Genomic DNA, 22216 nt, shown 5'->3' with positions numbered 1-22216 from the left:
ATTTGATAACAATATCATCATTAATGATGTTGATGCTTTGGATGGTTCTTATAATAACATCATTGTTAAAATTTTGACACTTTGCATGGTTCTTATAATAACATCATTGTCAAAATTTTGACACTTTACATGGTTCTTATAATAACATCATTGTTAAAATTTTGACACTTTGCTTGGTTCTTATAATAATATCATTGTTAAAATGTTGACATTTTGCATTGTTCTTATAATAACATCATTGTTAAAATTTTGATACTTTGCATGGTTCTTATAATAATGTAAAAATTGTTTTGGTCATCCATGATGAATTTGATGTTTTGGATGGTTCTTACAGAAAATAATGGTTTCTGCACAGTAATTGTAGTTCAAGACTGCATACCTTGACCAAGTGTGCAGATAATCCAGACCTGTTCATTAGTAATGCCCTACCTTTGGTCAGTAATCCTAGAGTCAAAAACAATGCCTACCAAAAGGTCATTGACATACAATGTACAATCGATTGTACTCTTGTTACATGTTTTATTGGCAATATCACACTGCTTTCATCAGTGACTAATATTGGCTGGCAGCTGAAATATGACTGTGAAGGCCAACACTAAACAGGGACGAGGGGCTTGAATTATCACCTATCTATACCAGTCTCCGTTTATCATGTGACCATTATAAATCAAGTGATCAAAATTAGTTGTTGATGAAATCAGTGTGATATTGCTAATGATCATGATTGGTATGCTGATTTAAATAAAGTGGACTTTGGTTAAATTAGAGAATAATTATTTTCTGACAAAATATGACTTAATTATGGCCTGATTAACTTAAAAACTTTGACCTTTCATATAATGAAGCCGTATCAGTCACATCACATTTGTGGAGTTGTCATTTATACACATTATTGTCATGAATTCTTGTTAATTAGTTAATTAAATCTTTAAGGCAAACCAGTCTTAATAAAGGTTTTATATAACATGTCAAGTGGCAAAACATACAAATGAAAATAATACATTAAATATTGAATGCAATGACTAATTCTTTTCAAAAGCTAATATTCAAAATCATCACACTTAACCAATGACATCAAAATAGACTATTTATTTTACATCTTGTTTTAGAAATAAGTGTCTGCTATAACCAGGGATCCACTAGGCTATTCAACACAGGATGTATTGTTTTTGAACTCACCTGCATAAGAATGGTGAAACATAGGTATTAGCTTTCTTACAGCAGAAATGGCAGCAGCATCAAAAATAGTTTTGTGTTAAAGATTTTGGAAGTCCATGATAGAAGGGTAGGGTACACATTATGACATGGATGAAAGTTAAATCATAACACATATTCAGATTCGACACACGATACAATGGTATACTTGTACTGTTTTAAAATCTGTAAACTTCAGCAGTCTATTTTTTTCTTGAAAGAGTAAAGTAAAGCATATATTTTCCATTGGATTGCAAACTTTTAACTGAATCTTTAATTGAAACTCATTTTTGCAATTTTTAGCACCACTCTCAGTGGACATTACCAATGGTCTTACAGTGACTGGCACACCAGGACAGTCAATAACGCTTACGTGCATGGTCACAGGTTCAGGAACTATTAATGTGATCTGGATTGGTCTGACTGGTGCTCAGCTGTTTACCAACATCAAATACACTGTGGGGGCATATGATACAAATTCCAGACAGTCCAATCTTACAATAAACAGCCTGACAACAAGTGATGCTGGCACATACACGTGTCGTGGCTCAGACAGCTCTGGAAGCACCCTGCTAGACACGGTACAGTTAATAGTAACTGGTAGGTATTAATATTTAACCATACATAATGATGAATCATGATGCTGCCTTTGAATTTATTGCTGTCTTTGGCTTCTTAATAAATATGTAGATACAGTATTAATCTATAGCAAATTAACTTCCAAATAGTGTTGATCATGATTTGGTTTTACATTGTGAACTGGTAGATTAGGGTCTGTGCCATTTTTTTCTGCATATAATTTTAAGTATACAACGTAAGCTCTATTGTACTACAAGTGCATTATACAAAGGGGGACAACTGGTCTTTACTGTGTACAGTTATGCAGGATGAATTTAGATCTGAAAATTGAGGAGGACCTCTCCCCATTTGAAAAAAAATGCTTGAATTTCACTGGTCAACAGTGAAATCATTACTGACTTGAAAAGGCCCTAATCTGTAGTATTTTGGTGTGCCGAACACGAATATAACCGTGAAAAATTTGTATTGGCTCTCGTTTTGAAGATATTCATATACCTCATTTTCTATGTTTCACTGTGTAAATTCCTCCAGTAGGACTGCAGCAACATCCGGAATAATGATGTAACATTGCATAATACCATCATGCTCACATCATCCACAGTTGATTGCATCATTTTCTGATGCAATGCAATACTAATGCCATGCGGCTGCTGAAGTAAGTTGACGTCAGCAGTGTACTATACATGTGTAGGCCTATTATACTAATGCCAGGCGGCTGCTGAAGCTGACGTAAGCAGTGTACTATATAAAGCCCAATCAGATAGGTTCAGCATTTAAAATATTTTAGACGTTGTGCGAGACAGTTCAAGCTACTGTTACATAAAACTTATTATTTTATCCATTTACATACAATAAAGAACAGTAATGCCTCGAAAGTGTGTTAATACCGCGGACAATTTTTGCTATATTTGTGGGGAAGTGACATTTGCCAACCAGAAGAAAAGTATCAATTCTCAAGTGAAGAAGGCATATCATCTTTACTTCGGATGCAAGGTTGGTGACCAAGACAAGCCTTGGGCTCCGCATATATGCTGTGCTACATGTACAACACAGCTTTCACAGTGGTTGAATTGCAAAAGGTCATCAATGCCGTTTGCAGTCCCAATGGTGTGGAGAGAGCCAAGCAACCACCTAAATGACTGTTACTTCTGCTTGGTTCCTCCTCTTTCCGGCGGAATAACGAAGCGAAAGAAGTCGAGAATAGTCTACCCAAACATTCCGTCTGCATTGAGACCAGTTCCACATGGTGAGGGACTTCCTATTCCAGAACCTCCAGCAGAATATTCTCTTGATTCATCTGACGAAGACAAAGGTGAGTCGACCTGTTCTTCTCCTGGTCCATCAGCATGCAGTGATCCAGATTTTCACTGTGGTGCATCATCAACCCCACACAGAATAACACAGGAAGAACTAAATGACCTGATTCGTGATTTGGACTTATCAAAGAACAAGGCAGAATTGCTAGGATCAAGACTCCAACAATGGAATCTTCTAGAAGAAGATGTCACAATTACTGCATATCGAAAGCGCCACCAGCAATTGGAGCCTTTCTTCAGAAAGGAAAGTAATCTGATATTCTGTTCCGATATTGAGGGCCTCATGAATGCTTTAAAAATCACTCATGACCCACAAGAATGGAGACTATTTGTGGACTCTTCGAAACTGAGTCTCAAGGCTGTGCTTTTGCACAATGGAAACATTCTTCCATCTATTCCAGTAGCGTATGCTGTCCACATGAAAGAGACATACGATAACTTAAGGCAGCTACTGAATTCCATTGAGTATAACAAGTACAGCTGGCACCTCTGTGGTGATTTGAAGGTAGTTGCCCTTTTAATGGGACTGCAGCAAGGATATACAAAATACATGTGTTTCTTATGCGAGTGGGATAGCCGAGCAAGGGAAATGCACTACATGAGGAAGGAATGGACTCACAGGCAGAATGTAGCCATTGGAGAGAAGAATATCCAACACCCAGCTCTGGTTGAGGCTCAGAAAATCTTGCTACCACCCCTTCACATCAAACTAGGTTTGATGAAGAACTTCGTGAAAGCCATTGACCGGACTTTGCCAGCATTCCGATACCTGCATGAAAAATTCCCTCGACTCAGCGAAGCAAAGATTAAAGAGGGAGTTTTTGTGGGTCCTCAGATTCGAGAGCTTTTCAAAGATGACCGGTTCAACAACTTGCTGGAAGGTGACGCGAAACAAGCATGGAATGCTTTTCGCCTAGTTTCTACAAACTTCCTCGGAAATGTTAGGGCAGAAAACTATAAGGAACTAGTAGAAGACATGTTGATGAAGTATAAGAAACTTGGCTGCAATATGTCTCTAAAGATTCACTTCCTTCATTCCCATTTGGATTTCTTTCCTAGCAACTGTGGTATTGTTAGTGATGAACACGGCGAATGTTTTCATCAAGATATCGCAACAATGGAACAAAGATACCAGGGAAAATGGTCCACTACAATGCTGGCTGACTACTGCTGGACACTCCTCAGAGATGCTCCCGAACAACTGTACAAGAGACAGGCGAAGAAATCTAAGATGTAGTCAATGACTTGATTTTTTATAGGTAGGCTATTACAGTTGACCTTTTACTATTGGAATGCATTTCGTTATGTAAACATTAATTTCTTGCAGATTACAAAAAAAACTAGAGCCAATTTTGCAATTTGACTGTCATATTCGTGTTCAGCACATAAAAATTGATAAGAATTGACTAATTTTATTTCAGTAACATGACTTTTGTAAAAATTTGTTGTCCAGTGTTTTCTGACTAAAAGAGGGATTCATGAGCAACAAAAAAAACCCCCACACCTTATGTTCGCTTTTTATTCATAATAAACATGAATATTTGGCCAAGGGGGCCAAGGGGGCCTGGGAACAAAAGGATTGTGATAAAGTCACTGCAGGAATTTGAAACTCTGACACTTGTATGGACAACACTGAGTTTAAATATTCTTACTTGTAACTGGAGGAGCCCAGCTAAAACTGGTCTGGCAACAGAAGTTGAGAATGACCGACTAGTGTGAACTTCACTGATTGGGTAATTAAGTTGGAATGGCTTGGAATGAAGCAAATGGTCAGCTTTTTTAGGAAACAACATGTTACACTAATGACAATTCCATGTCCAATGGAATATTGAACAATATAGGCATTTATACATTTGGCATGCTGTCTCTCACTACTACAAAGAGTGTGTGTGTGATTTGGAATTTTAATACAGTATTAATAATTTTTCAATCATATCACTATGATGTCTGCAGTGTGAAAGTTTATAGTAATGTCTAGCACTGGAGCATCATGCTGCAGACATGTAACATGATTTCCCACCCAGTCACATTATCCTGACACCAGGCCAACCAGTCCTAACACTTACCTCTTAATGCTGAGTGCCTAGCACCTAACAACCACAACTACAATGAACCATTGGACAAGGATGCTGCATGTGACAGCTGAAGCTGCTTTGATTGGTTGACAATTTATCAAAAAATAAAAGCTTATTAATATTAATGATTACTATTTTTAGCATTTAGATCTACAGAGGAATGATAGTGATTGGGTCATAAATTGTTGTGTATAAACTCTGCTAAAGCAAAGCACACAGCAACAATTTGATGAAATAATGGCAGGGTGTGAAAATAGAAAGCACATTGTTGTTCATTTGTTCATTATGCACCTACAATCACAGTCCCTGGTTTTGAATATGCTGTACATGGTTAAAATATGGTATTATTGATGATGCATTCTGGTCACAAAGTCAAGGAACTTCTTGAGTACAAAAATTTAACTCATGCTCAAAACTTTGATCTTTGTTAAATCTAGTTGGGTTAAAGATAAGTGTTACAGGATAGACCTGAATGGATACTTGGATCAAATGCCAACAATACATTGTGATGAAATATAAAAATTTATGAAATTAATACAAATATATATATTCTACAAATAGAGTGATTCTTTCATGCTCTAAACATACGTCTCATTCAATTACTCTATCCATACATTCACAATTAGAAACAAAAAAAATGATTCATATATTCAAATGTATGACAGTAAGATTGAAATAATCTCATGTAATCTCATGTAATGAAAGTGAGATTCAAATAATCTCAGGGAATGAAAATAAGATTAAAATAATCTCATGGAATGAAAATAAGATTCAAATAATCTCATGCAATCAAAGTGATTCAATTGTACTCAATTGAAACAACAATCATTTGGAACAAACATATGACTCGGTCATTTGTACAGCCATATGATTCATAAATATTTGTAAACACTTGCAAATGTGTCCACTGACAAACCACACAGTTCTCCCAAATTCTTGGGTTGGCCCACACTTGTATCAGCTGCACACACCCTTCATGGATCCACCATGCACACAAGTTTACAAATTAGCAGTTTCGTCTTTGTATGGCCTTGATGGTTACATCATCTTCCATATCCATATAGACACACAGATGGCCAGACAGACAGCCTGATATACCTGCACATACATACATACATACATACAGACAGCATACAGTAAACCAAACTGGTCATAATAACAGGTACAGAATTAAAATCTTATTCTGTAGATTCATGCTACTAAATTAAACCCCTGATAGCAACTTGTAACAATTCAAAAGCTCACAACATTTCAAATCTGCATAGTAGTAAAGGCATCATTTCATGATATGACATTAAAAACTGAATTGACTTCACATATCAAATAAAATACAAATGTAACACTTAACCCTATGGCTGGAGAACAAAAATGGAGAATGTGCACTCCTTGACAAGATCCAAAAGACTAGTGTCAATTAGGAAAGAAACTTGCCTTAAATATGAGAGTGAGTATTGGTAAGGGTAAAATACCCATGCCTACCATGCTTGTAGTGTCTCTTGCCACAAGTGATCTACGACTAGATACATGCTAGTTCAGTTGCTTACCTACAAAAAATAATTATCCACACTAGGTAATGTTATGATGAAAATGATCAAATCATTCTAAGGCAAAACCAATTTATTTCTTGCCTTATTCTGTGACAAAAAGAAACATTTTGCATGAACCTAGGTTAGAATCCTAAATGCACACAAGTTTTCAGTGATATTGAAATGGTATGAGTTAGATTTTTCATTTTGGCAATTATTGTCCAAGTGAAATATGTACTCAGATTTTGTGATCATGTTGCCTGATGTCTGTTTCACACAGCTTGCTTTATCCTAAAGGCCTAATTTAAATATAGACTTCAATCAAAATTAGCATTGCTTTAGTGATGGAGGCACGTTGGAGCCATAAAGTCTGAGTTGTCAGAACAGGCACACATTATCATGTCATTACACATTAAAATAGACCATTTTAATGTAGTCTGTACATTCAGGTCTCGCTTTCATTAAACTTCTCACTCTGATTGCATTGTCTACTCAAAATGTTCTCCTTCATTACAATTTTTATAATCTATAATGTCAAAATAAAAGGTTAATATCTCAATATTAAACCCCAGATAACCAGTTTATTTAGAGACAAGTCTAAATAAAATTATCATTGCTTACTGATGATGCAAGTGCAAACCCTGAACTGAATTTCTTATTCTAGATTGTGACCTTTTAATTATTCCTTGCATCTTATTTACAAGGGACCTTACTTCTTATCAAAACATGTGCAGACAAAATGACCCTCCAAGAGGTCATAGGTCAAAGCAGATTTTAATAAAATTTAGCATGAAAGCTTTTTCCATTAAGGTCTTTCGCCAGTTTTATTTCAAAGTCTGATATCAACATATGATTCAAAAATGGCCCTTATTCCTGAAAAGATCAGACTTGTAATTAAAGTATTCTACCATCTTTACTCTTTTTTAATGGGCTAAAACCAAGAAGTAATTATTGCTACTCCACCTGAAGGGATGGTCATGTCAGCATGGGATTTATTTTGATCCAAAATGAAAATATTACAAATCTGACATCCAATATGGCCACCTCAGCAGCCATCTTTAAATCTTTTTATTGCTACTCCTCCTGAACAAAAGTTGCATCAGCTTTGAGCTAACACTGGAAGACTTGTGTTCTCTTGCTGGATATAAATAAAAATTGTGCTGATCTGATTATGGCCACCACAGTGGACACCTTTAAAATCGTAGTGGACACCTTTAAAATCATAGTGAACACCTTTAAAATTGTATAGCTACTCCTTGTAGATAGAAACTCATATCAACATTTGGGTTTTCACAAGTAGACTTCTTATTGTTGGTAATAAATGCAGAGATGTACCAAGGGTTCATGATTGCATGATTCATGCCAAATTTGTGCGAATTTACATACTTGGAAAGTGGCGATGCATGAGAGATCCCACTAATTAATTTCAAGTCACACATATGAAAATGTACTCTGTGCAGTATACAACTATATTCAGTCATTCAATCTTAAAGTGCTTGTAGAAATGGTAGAAATATTATAGTGCTTGTCACGACATGTATTTTTTCATAATGGTTGACACATCTGGTTTCATTGGCCTGGTACGAATGGTTGTTAAACTAAATTTTACTGGCACATTGGGTCCTGTAACAAACATTGTGTTGAAATTTGAACCTTACATCAAGGAAGTTTTACAAAATGTGCATTTATAATGCAGGCTATCTAGAAGACCCAAAATGGCTGATTCCCAGCATTGTTCATCTTTAGGTGATGATTTAGATCCGCAAATACTGACTGTCATAGTAATGAAGGCATTTTATTTTTAAAGTTAGGAAACATATCAGATTATAGAAGCTAGGAAAATGTTAATGGAGATACCAGAGAGTGATTTTGAACTAAAATGGCATTAAATATGAATCCATTGTACATGTTGGATGGACAAAAACAGACGGCATGCTGTTCACCCCTACATTTGAGCAGTATATTGAAATTAAATGTAGAAAAGGCAGACAAACATGCCAAATTAAAATAATGATAGTTTAAAAGTTAAGTGCACTTTCCATTTCTTTCATCACCACAATTTAGGCATGTGGGATCATGTGTTACAAAACAATATAGCTCTAGCATAAAAATTACGATAAATTTAATAAATGAGAATCTAAAATTGAAATTGAAACTTATTAATATTTGATATAAATATCTCTGTTTGAACAAGTAGACTATGGCATATTAATGGGCTTGAAATCCTAATACACCATTATGGAATAGTAAATCTGGCACTGTAGTCAGTAGAATACTAATTCAAGAAAGTTAAACTTTGGCAGAACTTATGTTATTGAAAAATCTTATGTTGGAGCAGAATTATCCAAAAGACAATACCTGTGAGCAAGACAATACCTGTGAGCTGTGAAAGGGTGTTCTCAAAACAGAATAGTACTCGTACACAGATAGGAAAGATTATGCTGAGAAACAGTGAACATGTTAATGCTTATACAGCTAGAGGCAACATCTTTTAAAGATTTTGATTTCAATAGGGCTGTTACAGATTTGATCAAGGAAGAAAGAGAGATGGACATTGAACTATGGCCACCCCACCCACCCCTTTTTGTTCTACTACAACCTTATTTTTGACATGGGGGGATTATTTCCCCTTATGATGAAATCCTGGGAGCATCTCTGTAAAAGAAAATTGATGCCAATCTGATGTCCAGTATGGTTACCATGGCAGTCACCTTGAAAATCTTGCTACTGCTACTCCTACATGGAAAGTCATATTGACATGGTGTTTTCACCAGAGGACTTGGTTCTGAATAAAAGCAGTGCTGGCTTGACCTCAAATATAACTGCCACAATGAACATAATAATAATAGTAATAATAATGATAATGATAATGACTTTATTTAAAAAAGAAGCCTTTATGCACCAAACAATCTTCCATGAGGCCTTCTACAATTACATATGTACAAGCAGATGATATTGAATCTTTACAAGATGAGGTGGTCTTTAGACAACCTAGATAATTGGTCAACAGCTACAACAAGGCTTTAAAGACATATTGACAACTCTGTTAATAATTCTGTTAAATGGATGGTTGTATCAACATGAGGCTTTCAGCAAAAGTCTTCTACTGGTGTCTTAGATTGTCCTAGATGAAAATGGTGCTGATTTTTCATTCAATATGGCTGCCACAGTGGCTAATTTAAAATCTTGTTGCTCAAGAATAATGGAGACTGTTTGAACACTCAGTAGTTGAAAATAAGAGAAGTTTTATCTATAATTCCTGAAAATTTTTTTAGAGCATCAAGGGACTTGTTTTCTTCATTTGAACTATTACTTATCGATTTAACCATCTTAGCTTGTGGTTATATCTAGGCATCGTATGTGAATACTAGTGATCTTCTCCTATCCATGAAATCAAGTTCAGGGTCAAAGACAAAGAATTTTGTATTGCGGTAAATAATAATCTTATGAACATGAAAATTAAATTTATGTCTAAATTTGGTTCTCTAGGATATTCGAGATGGTTTCAGTACTAAGCAGTTAAATCTAAAATGGTCTTGAATTCCAGAAAATTCTTTTTGGCCTGTAGAATATGATTCCCTTATCTGGTTCTATCTTTTTGTCTGCTTGTTCCAAGAAGTTCATCAGCATGACTGTGCAAAACTGTTGGATGTAAACAAATTAAATGTGGTAGGCATGTCTGTATGCATATGCAGACAACTTGATTAAAATTTAAAGTCAGCAATTTTTCCACTTTTAAACAAAATGTTTTAACCACCTGGACTTTTATGTGAAAATCATAAGCATGGTTTAACACAAAGTATGACATGAAATACGTAAAAGAAACTGACCGCTCCAGTGGCCTAGTGGTTAAAGCATCTGTCTCGGATGTGGGAGGTTGCAGGTTCGAACCCTGGCTGAGTCATACCAAAAGCCTTATAAAAATAGTACCAACAGCTGTCCCACACACACACACATAAAAGAAACTTTGTAGGTATGTTTGCATACATACTTGGATAACATTAACAGTTTTTCATGCTACCTAAACAATGTTTCATTTTTTAAATAAATTTCGAACTTTTGTCAATGAGACTTTTTTGGTATAAACCTAGTTATCTTGAGAGGTCAAAGGTAACTTGACACAAATAAGTAAAATGTGATGTTTATATGCAAGTGAGAATAGCCTAATTAGATTTTAGTAGTTGTGTAATCAAAATAACTGGTTGGAATAGTTTGGTTGTTATGTTCCAAAATCAGATAAAAATTATTCAAGTTTTCTGTTTAGCTTTGGCAGGTGTTGGGGGTGAAGGAGGATTCTTTCCATTGTTTTAAAATAAAAAAGATTTGAACTCTTTGGACTTGTATCTTTTTAGATGTCATGGGGCATATGTGTTTTATGAATAGAGTTTTAGTCTTTGAATAGGATCTTATTCTGTCTTATCAATTCTGCATTGCTTTCCTTTGCATTAATAAAGTCACTTTTTCAGAAATGGCTAAAAAAAACATTTTTTGCTTTGTGAGCTGTAGGGCCTAATAATTTAGTTTCTTTTTCATTTTAGCACCACTTTCTGTGCGCATAACAAATGGTCCCACAATGACAGCTACACAGGGACAGTCAGTTACAGTGACATGTGAAGTCACAGGTTCAGGAACCATCAGCGTGATGTGGTTTGGTCCAACCGGAGGTCAGTTGTTTACCAACTTCAAATATAATGTTGGCACCTACAATTCCAATACCAGACAGTCCACTCTAACAATAAATAGTGGAACAACAAGTGATGCTGGCACATACAAGTGTCGTGGCTCAGACAGTTCTGGAACCCAAGAAGATTCAACTCAGCTCACATTTATTGGTAAGTGTCTTGTTTAATTCAAACAGTTTTATGGGTTTATACAAGTTTTGATCTCCTCAGAAAAAATATTCCAACTTCTGGGAAGGGACTGTATTTGGGATTCACTTCATCTATGTCTGTGTGCAGCTGATTGTGTATATGTCTGTCTTTTGTGTTCAGGCTTATAAATAACAAATGCATATATAATATTGTGTCAGATGGAACCCCAGATGAGAGAAACTTAGTGAATTAGAATCCTTGATGATATAGTCTCCAGCTGTAGGATGAGATGACTGTAGAACATGAAAAAGACAGTTATAACATGTAACACGTGACCACCATTACATAATGTACATTCTGTTATTCATTATTCATTATTTTTATTTTATTTTGTTTTTGTTAGTTTTATATATTTTGTTTTTGTTAGTTTTAATGACACTTTTAACACATTATTGGCTATGCCAAGGAAATGGAGCTAAGTGTATTTTCCATTAACTCACCAAGGCAGCTGACCAGGCTGGCCTGCGTTGGTATTGAACCCACTACCCTTGGATTAAGAATCTAATGCTCTACCAGCCAAGCCAATGATATAAATTTAAAAATTAATTTTAGTTTTAAACTTTAATCGTAATATAGTTCTAACAAAGTTTATTCAGTCATGATTTTTGAGTGATCTGCACAATAATTGTCAAAACAAAATTTCCAGATGAAAATTATCGATTACTATGGACTTTTACAATGGCAGTTCAAGAAAGCTGATATTGGATTGAACTATTACTAGTGCGGGAATGGGGTGGGGAATAAAGCTACAGTTGCACAAACAAGCAGTCATGAGCATTTTCATTTATCTCCTGTATGGATGTTGAACTATGAATGGGATAGTGGAATAACATACATGTTTTGTAAGTACATTTTACTTTTAACTTGTACATGTGACATTTCTTCAAAATTACAATTTAGCATCATGCAAAATTTCACTAAAATCTGAATGGACTGCTGTCTTTTATATGAAACTATTTAACTATGGAAAAAAATATGGTATTATTATGTACAAATTGTAATACACCAGTCCCTTGGTAACTTGCACCCTGATAACTCACGAACCCACTTATAATGTGGGGTCAGGCGTGGATCCCATTTTTTAAACCAGAGATACCCCAAAAATTGATCTCTCTTTGTTGAATCGCGATCAAAATTGGTAACGGAAACTTTGATGTATCGCTCATTTTATCATTGAAAACAGTAGATAGGACCTAGAAATTTTAATCAGTACTATGAAATATCAAATTTAAAAATAGGTCATACAATTTTTTACATTTTCTTTCCAAACAACAGTCCTAGTACACCGCAATTAACGTTATGTAAGGAAATTTTGATCAATGAAAATGTCATTTATGAAGCGTGGAGGCACTTTAATCAATAAATACAAATTAAATAATTTTTTATCTACTGAAATTTGTGATCTAGTTCTATCTTTTAGTTCCTTTTAAGTGCAGTCATCATGAATGCAATGTGTCCTCTTGCAATTAAACATAAAATGCATCAATCTACCATAATAGCTATGTCCGCGAATGTTTCTCTGAGAACTCAATTAAGTGCCAACCATGTTTTGATAACTGACTTCCGGAAGTATTTGTTGTATTGTTGCACTGAATTAAAAGCTGGCCTCCATTGTATTATCATGTTAATTATGTCTTTTGAATCAAATAAAGCAGGTGGAATAAAAGAAAAGATAAAAGGCACGAAAATCCTACAAACTTAAAATCTAGCGGCCCCAGTCATATGTCGGGTGAACTCACTTCATTTGATCAATCGAACACTTATAAATGTTATTGTGTATGTAACATTAACTTAAATTAATTGACTATTTCGTAACTGTGATAAAAAATAAAATGGCAACCAAGCGAAATGAATACTTTGTAAAATAAAGAGCTTGATTTCACAGATACAGACCACTATGGGCAAGCGATTTTCTGAGAATTTCTAAACTGGCACTTAGAGATATCCTCAAGGATGATAAGAAGTTTCATTATTACTTCCAATGAAATCACAACATCAATATTGTACAAATTGAACAATACAAAAATTGAGTTTCGAAGTAGACGATTATCTCACGAAATAAATGCAGACTCATCAAGAAAACAAAAAGCAGTGATGTAATACACAGATTTTTTTCACGTACACATGATGCTTGTTGAAACCACTTGGAACGATCTTTCATATGTTGGACATTTTGAAAATAAATATTATTTAAAGAGAATAATGAACAACTTCATTAGAAAAAGTGCGTTATTAAAAATTATTATTGACATGATTGTAAAATGAGGATTCAGTCAATAAACAGCCCAGTTCCCTAATGCCACTCCCCCCCCACATGGTTTTCTTGATGTCAAATCGATTTTTTAAACATTTCGGTAAGTCACACCTCGCTTATAGTATGGTCTATGTTTGTGGATCCCATTGTGCGCAAGTTATCGAGGGAGAGGTATATAAGACACAACATATCATACATGAGATATATACATGAGATATATACAAAGTTACATAATTGTCTACAATTTATTGGACTTCTGTGCCTTTTTTTTTCTGCCGGTATTTTCCCAGGCTTTGCTTATAAATGGTGACATTGTCACATCTCTGTTTATGTTTGTAGTTCAACTTCTTCCCAAGAGCAGGCTCTTTCCCTGTTACATCATAACATGCAACAGAAACCGGTTTAAACGGGATCACCTCTCTTGGTTGACTGCGTCTAAAAATGTCTACTTACATTATCACTGAATTTGCCATTTAGCATGTCTCGAGGAATTTATATAATAATCTTCAATGGAATTTTGATGGATATGGAGTGAAATAAAGTGAATAAATGCCATTTTAAGGTATGTGTAATCAAATTCTCCAAAATGACACTTATAGCTGCAAAAATTACTCAAAGCGCATACATGACCTATGTGAGTTGTACTTTACAACAGAGCAAAGTTTCACTTAGAGTTGTGTGTGAAAAAATAGTATGAGTGCATAGAGGAAAATCTTACTATTGTTTGTCACTCATGATGTGTGAGTGATTTCCAGTGTGAATCATAACTCAAATGCTCATCCCCACTCATAACTTTTCCTTGACCTCTCATAGCTGTGGAGCGAAATTGGCAGCTGGGTTACCACATGTTAAATATCTTTAAGTAAACCTGAAAAGAAATTAAACTCTTATGGATTCACCATTTATGTGCATGAAGGATACCATTGTTTTATTGAAATATGAATTCAAGCACTCATATTACACAAGATTTCAAATGACTGATTATTGAAAGTAGAGTGTTATCACTGTGAACTTTAAAGGGCACACAGTCAATAAATAAGTTGTCAGTGTAAGTGCATAGAGATCTGATTTTATTTAAACTATTCATGAAATCATCGCACCTTGGACTTCTCTCTTTAAGTTAAGTAGTAGATACATGCTCAGAAATAACTCATAAGTTTAGGAGCAGATTGATGTTATAAGTATTGCATTCCTATATTTTCATGGGTTTTCTTTGTACAAAAATGCTTGAGTAAGAGTCACAGTATACAAAAATGCTTGAGTAAGAGTCACAGTATACAAAAATGCTTGAGTAAGAGTCACAGTATACAAAAATGCTTGAGTAAGAGTCATTGTGTACAAAAATGCTTGAGTATGAGTCACAGTATACAAAAATGCTTGAGTAAGAGTCACAGTATACAAAAATTCTTGAGTAAGAGTCACAGTATACAAAAATGCTTGAGTAAGAGTCATTGTGTACAAAAATGCTTGAGTAAGAGTCATTGTGTACAAAAATGCTTGAGTAAGAGTCATTGTGTAAAAAAAATGCTTGAGTAAGAGTCATTGTGTCCAAAAATGCTTGAGTAAGAATCATTGTGTACAAAAATGCTTGAGTAAGAGTCACCGTATACAAAAATGATTGAGTAAGAGTCATTGTGTACAAATATGCTTGAATAGCAGGTATTGTGTACCAAAATGCTTGTATAACAACTCTTTCTCTCTCCCCCCCTCTCTCTCTCTATCCAGTCAATTTGCTAAAAGGTTGTGGTAAAAATGCACTTAAAAATCATTTCTTATGTAATTAACATATAGGTGCCCACATAATATTTTTATTTATGAATAAATACATGTAATGTGATAAACAGTGTTAGGTAACTTTTAACAAATTAACTGTTATTATGAATGAATAAAAAATGAGATATACAGTGTTAGGCAACTTCTAACAAATTACCTGTTTGTATATGACTTACAAATTATTGTCACACTTAAAATTTGTGTGTTTTGTACATCTCTAACCTTTGCAAAGTGTGCTGGGGGGGGGGGAGGTTTGTAATGAGGGTGTTGCTGCAAAAGAATTGACCATTGGATATTTTCAATTATTTGTATGAGACTTCTCAGGTCCATTTGCTTGAGGGCTTAGTTTACTGGTCAGTCACCTCGTTAAACAGTGGTAGAAACTGGGCAACTTGATTCTTCCAGGAACAATTAGAGATTGCAGCAAATTTCAAAGAACAGCTTCTAAGTAAAAGTCTCTCACCGTTAACTGTGCAAATAGAACAGTGATAAAAATCCTATAATTGAACAATTGACATAGGGTCTATCCTATAAACATTAAAAAATCAGTTCCTCATACCACATGATTTTTAACAGTGGTGGTGTGTGAGTAAAATCTGAACATTAGAAGTAAATATGTGTAACTAAGGCCATAATTAATAAGAATAAGGATACTAATAACAACAAACCTGATCATTAATCATTTTCTATACTCAGAGCATAAATATCTTAAGAGTTCAAAATTTTTGGCAATATCACACTGTCTTCATTAGTGACTTAATGTTGATCATGTGACTTACAACTTGGTCATGTGATATGAGGAGATTGCTGTAGATGGTTGCTAATTCGAGTTCCTCCTCCCTGTTTAGTGTTGGCCTCCACTATCATATTTTGATCAACTCCTTCACCTTTCTTTTCCATACATTGCCCTCTGATGTGATTACCTTTGTCTGATGTGATGACCTTTGTCTGATTGATGACATTGGAATGTCCCATATTGCTACAGTGTTTATGTATGACAAATGACTGTCCACTTGTTTGAGAATATGAACAAATAGAGCTTTGCTCTCTGAGAACTTAACCAGAAGTCCCTAATGAATGAAGTCCCCATAAATGAAGTCCCATAACTGAAATCCCCATGAATGATGTCTTAACTATTTATATCACATTTTTCCAAATATTTTTACACATGTTGGAACTTTTTGGACAAGCACAAATCACATTCGTCTTAAGGTACGCCATCTAGAGCCTAAATATCCCTTCTATCCCTCTTGAAATTCCAGATTTTGTGCTCAGAGAATTGCTCATGGATCAGTTATAATAGTTTTCTAATAAAACAATTTTAAAAATGTTTCAATGTTGGCATGTTTTTCAGGGAACAAATGTCTCTACTTTTTTAACAAAAGAAACCTTATTTTTGAGCAAAAAGCAGTGATGTAATACACAATGTTTTGCAGGTACACAATGATTCATATTGGAGTTGTTTTTCATGATCTTTTAGAGACTGATTAACTTGAAAATAAAGGTAATTTATACCAAGAAGCCAACAATTTTATTAGAAAAAACTGTTTATTGAAAATTATTCCCAGTGTCAGTATGAAATGAGCATTGAGTGCTGCTATCCCCCCTTCAACATTCTTCTCAGTGTCTAGCCTGAATGACACCAACTTTATTTTTCCGATGTCTCACTGTAACTCATGCCCTTACCTTTAGTGCAGTATACGTTTTTGGACACCATTGAACTGAGTTATCTAGGGATAGGTGTACTGAGAATAGAAAACCTTTTTAAAACTGTTCTTAAATCACTGAACAGAATCTGAACAAATTTGGGAGGAAGCATCCTGGAATAAACTAGACCCTTAAATTTTTTACTGATTTGCACTAATCCACCATTAGATATGGGCATCAGTACTAATTATAGAACACGTTTAGGTAACTTCATCAAAAATTGCAGACGAATATGACCACATTTAACAGAAAGTATTCATCATGAAGACCATTGAATTGTACAGAAATTATGTCAATCTGTGAAGAAATATAGCCAGAATTACTACATCTTTGCTAGCCAAGGTTCCGATATGTTATCCCTATCTACACCTTGGTGTAATGAGCAGATATTTCTGTGCTTTGGGTCTGTGAACTTTATTGGATGCAGTGGCAAGCCACCACATCCAGTCAAAATTAAGTTGTTCAAATTTGAACACTGTTCCTACTTGAACAAGACAAGGGGAGCACACAAATTGAATGGACTCATAAATAAGCAATTTTCCACTGCCAGTCAGTGTTTGTAAAATACCTTTCACTCAAGTAAACATGTAATGGGTTATTTCTGGTAGGTAGTCATACTTTTGATTTTTAACTTAAAAATTATCCTTATAAAGTCAATTGCCTTCGCCATTTTCGGCCAAATTATGTACAATGAACCACTGTTACATGCTGTTGGTTTGTTGGCATCAGATGGTAAGGGAGGCAACTCATGAAATCCAGTAGATGTCACTAGGACAAGGCACTAAAATATTTAATCACTCTGCCAAGGCGTAGATAGGGTTGACATATTAGAACCTTGGCTAGCAAAAATGGTATTACTAGAAATGGAAAAAAATCCTTCACATGGCTTCTCAAAATCTATTAAACATAACTTGCCCAAATTTGAACAAATGAGGGGTTTTCAATTATATATCAATGATGCCAATTCATAAACTTATACAAAAATACCATTAAAACATTTAAATGACTTCTTCATAAGACAAAGCTTTGCAGAATAGAACTAAATATGGAATTGCCAACTCCTCCAATTTGATCAGAAAAGCTTTGAGAAAAATCCAAACTCCAATGAAAACATGAAACACATATGCTTTTCAGAAATGTATGAAATCATTTGGCTTTTGGCTTTTTTGTTTCATGAAGCAGACCTTTAGTTTTGTAATACACTCACCATTTTGGAAAAAATCAGAGCCATGGATCAAATGGAAAGCCCTGAATTATATCAGGTGAATATTTGTTAATTCTTGCATTTTCATTCATCACAATTATTACTGTGCTTTTCATTAGCTGGCATTTTTGTTCTGTCATTCTCATCCGCTGTTCGTGTCAAATAGTCGTCAGTTTGCCGTGAATGCGTGGATTTTTCTCAGATGCCATATCCTTAGTTGAATCTGCGACAAAAATGAAGAAAAAAAACAGAATGGACAAACAAAAATTTGTGAGAAGGATGCTGAAGATTTTCCTGGCACAACAAAATCTATACTTGGTGATAAGTTTATGTTTTGCACGTGGTGTGGGACAAATGGTTATGAGGGTAAGTAAAAGAAATATGCATTTCCATTACCTTTGTGTACCCCAGAATATAAACAATGCACCATAATTGACACCTTTTAAGTATATCTTTTCCCAAACTTTCAAGGGGGAGGGGGGCATGCCCTTAAGCACCTGCAAAGCTTGATGTGCCTTCTGCAGGCATTTGGGCCCTTCAACTCTGCTGTACTCAGACTATTTATTCTCTAGGATTCACATCTCTGAATGGAAGCATATTTACATGTTGGCTTTTTGGTCTGATACAAGTTTTTGCTGATTGCTGTCATAAGTCTGCTCTTTCTATTCCATGAATTGGCAATGGTCCAGCATTACAGCCACTTTGTTATCTAAGATATTCTGGTTTAAAATGTTCAAGGAATGCTGTGGCAAATTCTGAAAGAAAACAGAGCTGATTTTGTTTGGTATTTTACGACACAGCAACAGAAGTTGGTTATTTTAGTATTGAGATAATTGGAACAATGTGCCATTTCCAGAATGATACACAAAGGTTGCCGACAAAACTTATGCACAGATGATAGTAAATACATTAATGAAACAGTGTTTTAATGTAAAAGGCATCACAAATCTTTGAACAAACGTGACTTGTCAGTCACTGGTTTGACATATATTCTGTATGTGGCCTAGGTCTGTTACAGCTGTGACAGCTGTATCCAGCTGTAATGTACAAGCTGCTGTGTTAGCTGTATCCTCATCATATATTAATTTTTATTAGTAAGCATGAATAATCAACAGAGGGATGACTTGAAGGAATATATGAATTAAACCTTTTACACCAGAAATCTTTTAATTATGAATGTATTTTGTGAATTCTTTAGATCCAAATTATGTCAAAGTAATAGCAAATATAATAGCAAATATAATAATAATAATAATAATAATAATAATAATGATAATAATAATAAATAACAGTAATAGTGTTTGATATGATATTTGTTTAAAAATCAAGTTTGATGTTTGTCCTCCATTCAGAAGTCACCAGTTTTAACAGGTCAGGTTGGCTTTTCCCACAGGTGGCTGCTTAAGCCAGGTTGGACTGTACAAAAGCCTTTACAAACTGCTATAATCTGAAAAAAATAATATAGATTCATGGTTTTAGGTGTACTGCCCTTGCATTTAATTGTAAGATAGAGGTCAGCGCTAGTTAGGGACTGCATTTATTTACAAGAAAAACATTTGATTTATTAAAATAAATTATGATGCAGTTTTGTTATATATATATATACACATATGAGGATATATGAGGATATGTGACTGCAGTGACTGTAATAATTACAGAGGGATCTCACTCCTGAGCATCGTTGGTAAAGTGTACGCCCGCATCATACTCAACAGGATGCAGTTTCTGGCGGACCGTGTGTACCCGGAATCCCAGTGCGGCTTCAGAACAGGCAGGTCAATGACAGACATGATTTTCTTCCTACGACAACTCCAAGAGAAGAGCAGAGAGCAAGGTCAACCTGATGTTCATTGACCTCACCAAGGCTTTTGACTTGGTCAGCAGGAAGGGCCTTTTTGAAATTCTTAGTTAAGATCAGTTGCCCCTCAAAACTCCGCAGCATGATAATCTCTTTCCATGCAGATATGAAGGGAACAGTCCTGTATGATGGATCCTCCTCAACCACCTTCCCAATTGACAGCAGCGTAAAGCCGGGTTGCGTGCTGGCACCAACCCTTTTTGGGATCTTCTTCTCCCTGCTCCTGTCCTATGCCTTCAACTCGTCCACTGATGGCATATATCTACACACCAGGTCCGACGGGAGGCTGTTCAACCTGACATGACTGCACTCAAAGACCAAAGTGAGAGCTGTGCTCATCAGGGAGATGCTTTTTGCAGATGACAGAACTCTTGTGACCCACACCGAGGTAGCCCTCCAGAGACTGGGAGACCAATTTGCTGATGCCTGCATGCAGTTTGGTCTCACCATCAGCCTGGAAAAAACAAATGTCAGTGTGCAAGATACCACCATTGCCCCTTCCATCAATTTCGATGGTGTCACCCTGGAAGCAGTCAACAACTTTACCTACCTGGGGTCGACCATAAGCAACACTCTCTCGCTTGATATGGAGCTGGACAGAAGGCTTGGAAATGCAGACACCATCATGGCACGACTAACAAAGAGGTTGTGGGAAAACAATGCGCTGACAGACACACCAAAGTCCAAGTCTACCAGGCCTGCATTCTCAGCACCATTCTATATGGAAGTGAGACCTGGAGTACCTACATGAGGCAAGAGTGCCGGCTCAACTCCTTCCATATACAGTGCCTGAAACGCATCCTGAAAATCAGCTGGCAAGACCATGTTCCACACAGCGAGATCCTGCAGCATGCAAGTACCCCCCAGCATGTACTCCCTACTGAGCAAACATTGCCTTTGATGGCTGGGACACATCCAATGCATGGAGGATGGAAGGCTGCCAAAGGCCATATTATATGGACAGCTGACCACTGGCATGAGAAGAGTCAGCTGCCCCTCACTCCATTTCAAGGATGTATGCAAGACGGACATGAAGGCATGTGACGTTTAACTCGATGGCTGGGAAGTGCTGGCTGAGGACTGAGGCACTTGGAGACTGATGGTAAACAAGGGCATATCAGTCACTGATGCGAGGAGAGGCCAGTTGGAGGCAGAGAAACATGAGAGAAAGAAAAATGCGACAGCAACCACAGTAACTCAGACTTCCCAGTATGTCTGCACCTACTGCAACAGGGACAGTCACTCACATATAGGCCTGCACAGCCACAGTAGACGATGCCAACACCCCAGAGACAGACAACACACCAAGGGTGCTATTCGCATGGTCTCTCGAGACTGAATCGCCAGTGATGATGAGGATATGAGGATAAGCAGTAGTTATAAAGTATTTTTGTATTACAACATAGTATAACCATTTTTAGACAGTCTGAAATAGTCATTTATCTATGACAGGCATTGCCTTAACAGAATTCACCCAATTCAGCCATTTATATTTCTACATACACAGTCAAGACTGCTTCACAAGATAACCTCTCTTAAACAGTCACCTGGCCTAAATCAGCCAAATTCTCAATGTACAGTTGAAGTTACACTGGAAATTAAATGAACTTGTCTTAAACAGTGTACTGTTTTGCAAGGCATTTTTCTATTTAAAAAAATCCTGATTTCCTGAAACTGATTCTTGACTATTGCAGCCACAGGAAATTATATATAAACATTTGACATTTGACAATTGATACCATATGCTATCATGTTGTTTATCATCTGTTACCGATTCCTTTTCAACACAACCATTCAAGTTCTCCACTAACTCCAGTTAGCAAACTCTGTGATAGACCTGCGCTTGAGGCTTATTGATT

The 22216-nt window shown here is 35.8% G+C and overlaps 1 protein-coding gene across 1 annotated transcript in view; it reads left to right on the top strand.

Annotated features, from left to right (window-relative positions):
- The window catches only part of LOC149793724 (hemicentin-1-like), a 204284-nt gene that overhangs the window by 37802 nt on the left and 144266 nt on the right, over nucleotides 1-22216 (top strand). The window contains exons 9-10 of the mRNA XM_089969043.1: nucleotides 1498-1794; nucleotides 11229-11522. Of these exons, the coding sequence (XP_089825169.1) occupies nucleotides 1498-1794; nucleotides 11229-11522 (591 nt within the window). The remainder of the gene's footprint in view (nucleotides 1-1497; nucleotides 1795-11228; nucleotides 11523-22216) is intronic.

Source organism: Sinohyriopsis cumingii, chromosome 8 (genome assembly GCF_028554795.1).
Source record: "Sinohyriopsis cumingii isolate HCF-2022 chromosome 8, ASM2855479v2, whole genome shotgun sequence".
Classification (NCBI taxonomy): Eukaryota; Metazoa; Mollusca; class Bivalvia; order Unionida; family Unionidae; genus Sinohyriopsis; species Sinohyriopsis cumingii.
Note: the sequence above shows the minus strand (reverse complement) of the source record. Positions and strands in the feature narration are given on the sequence as shown.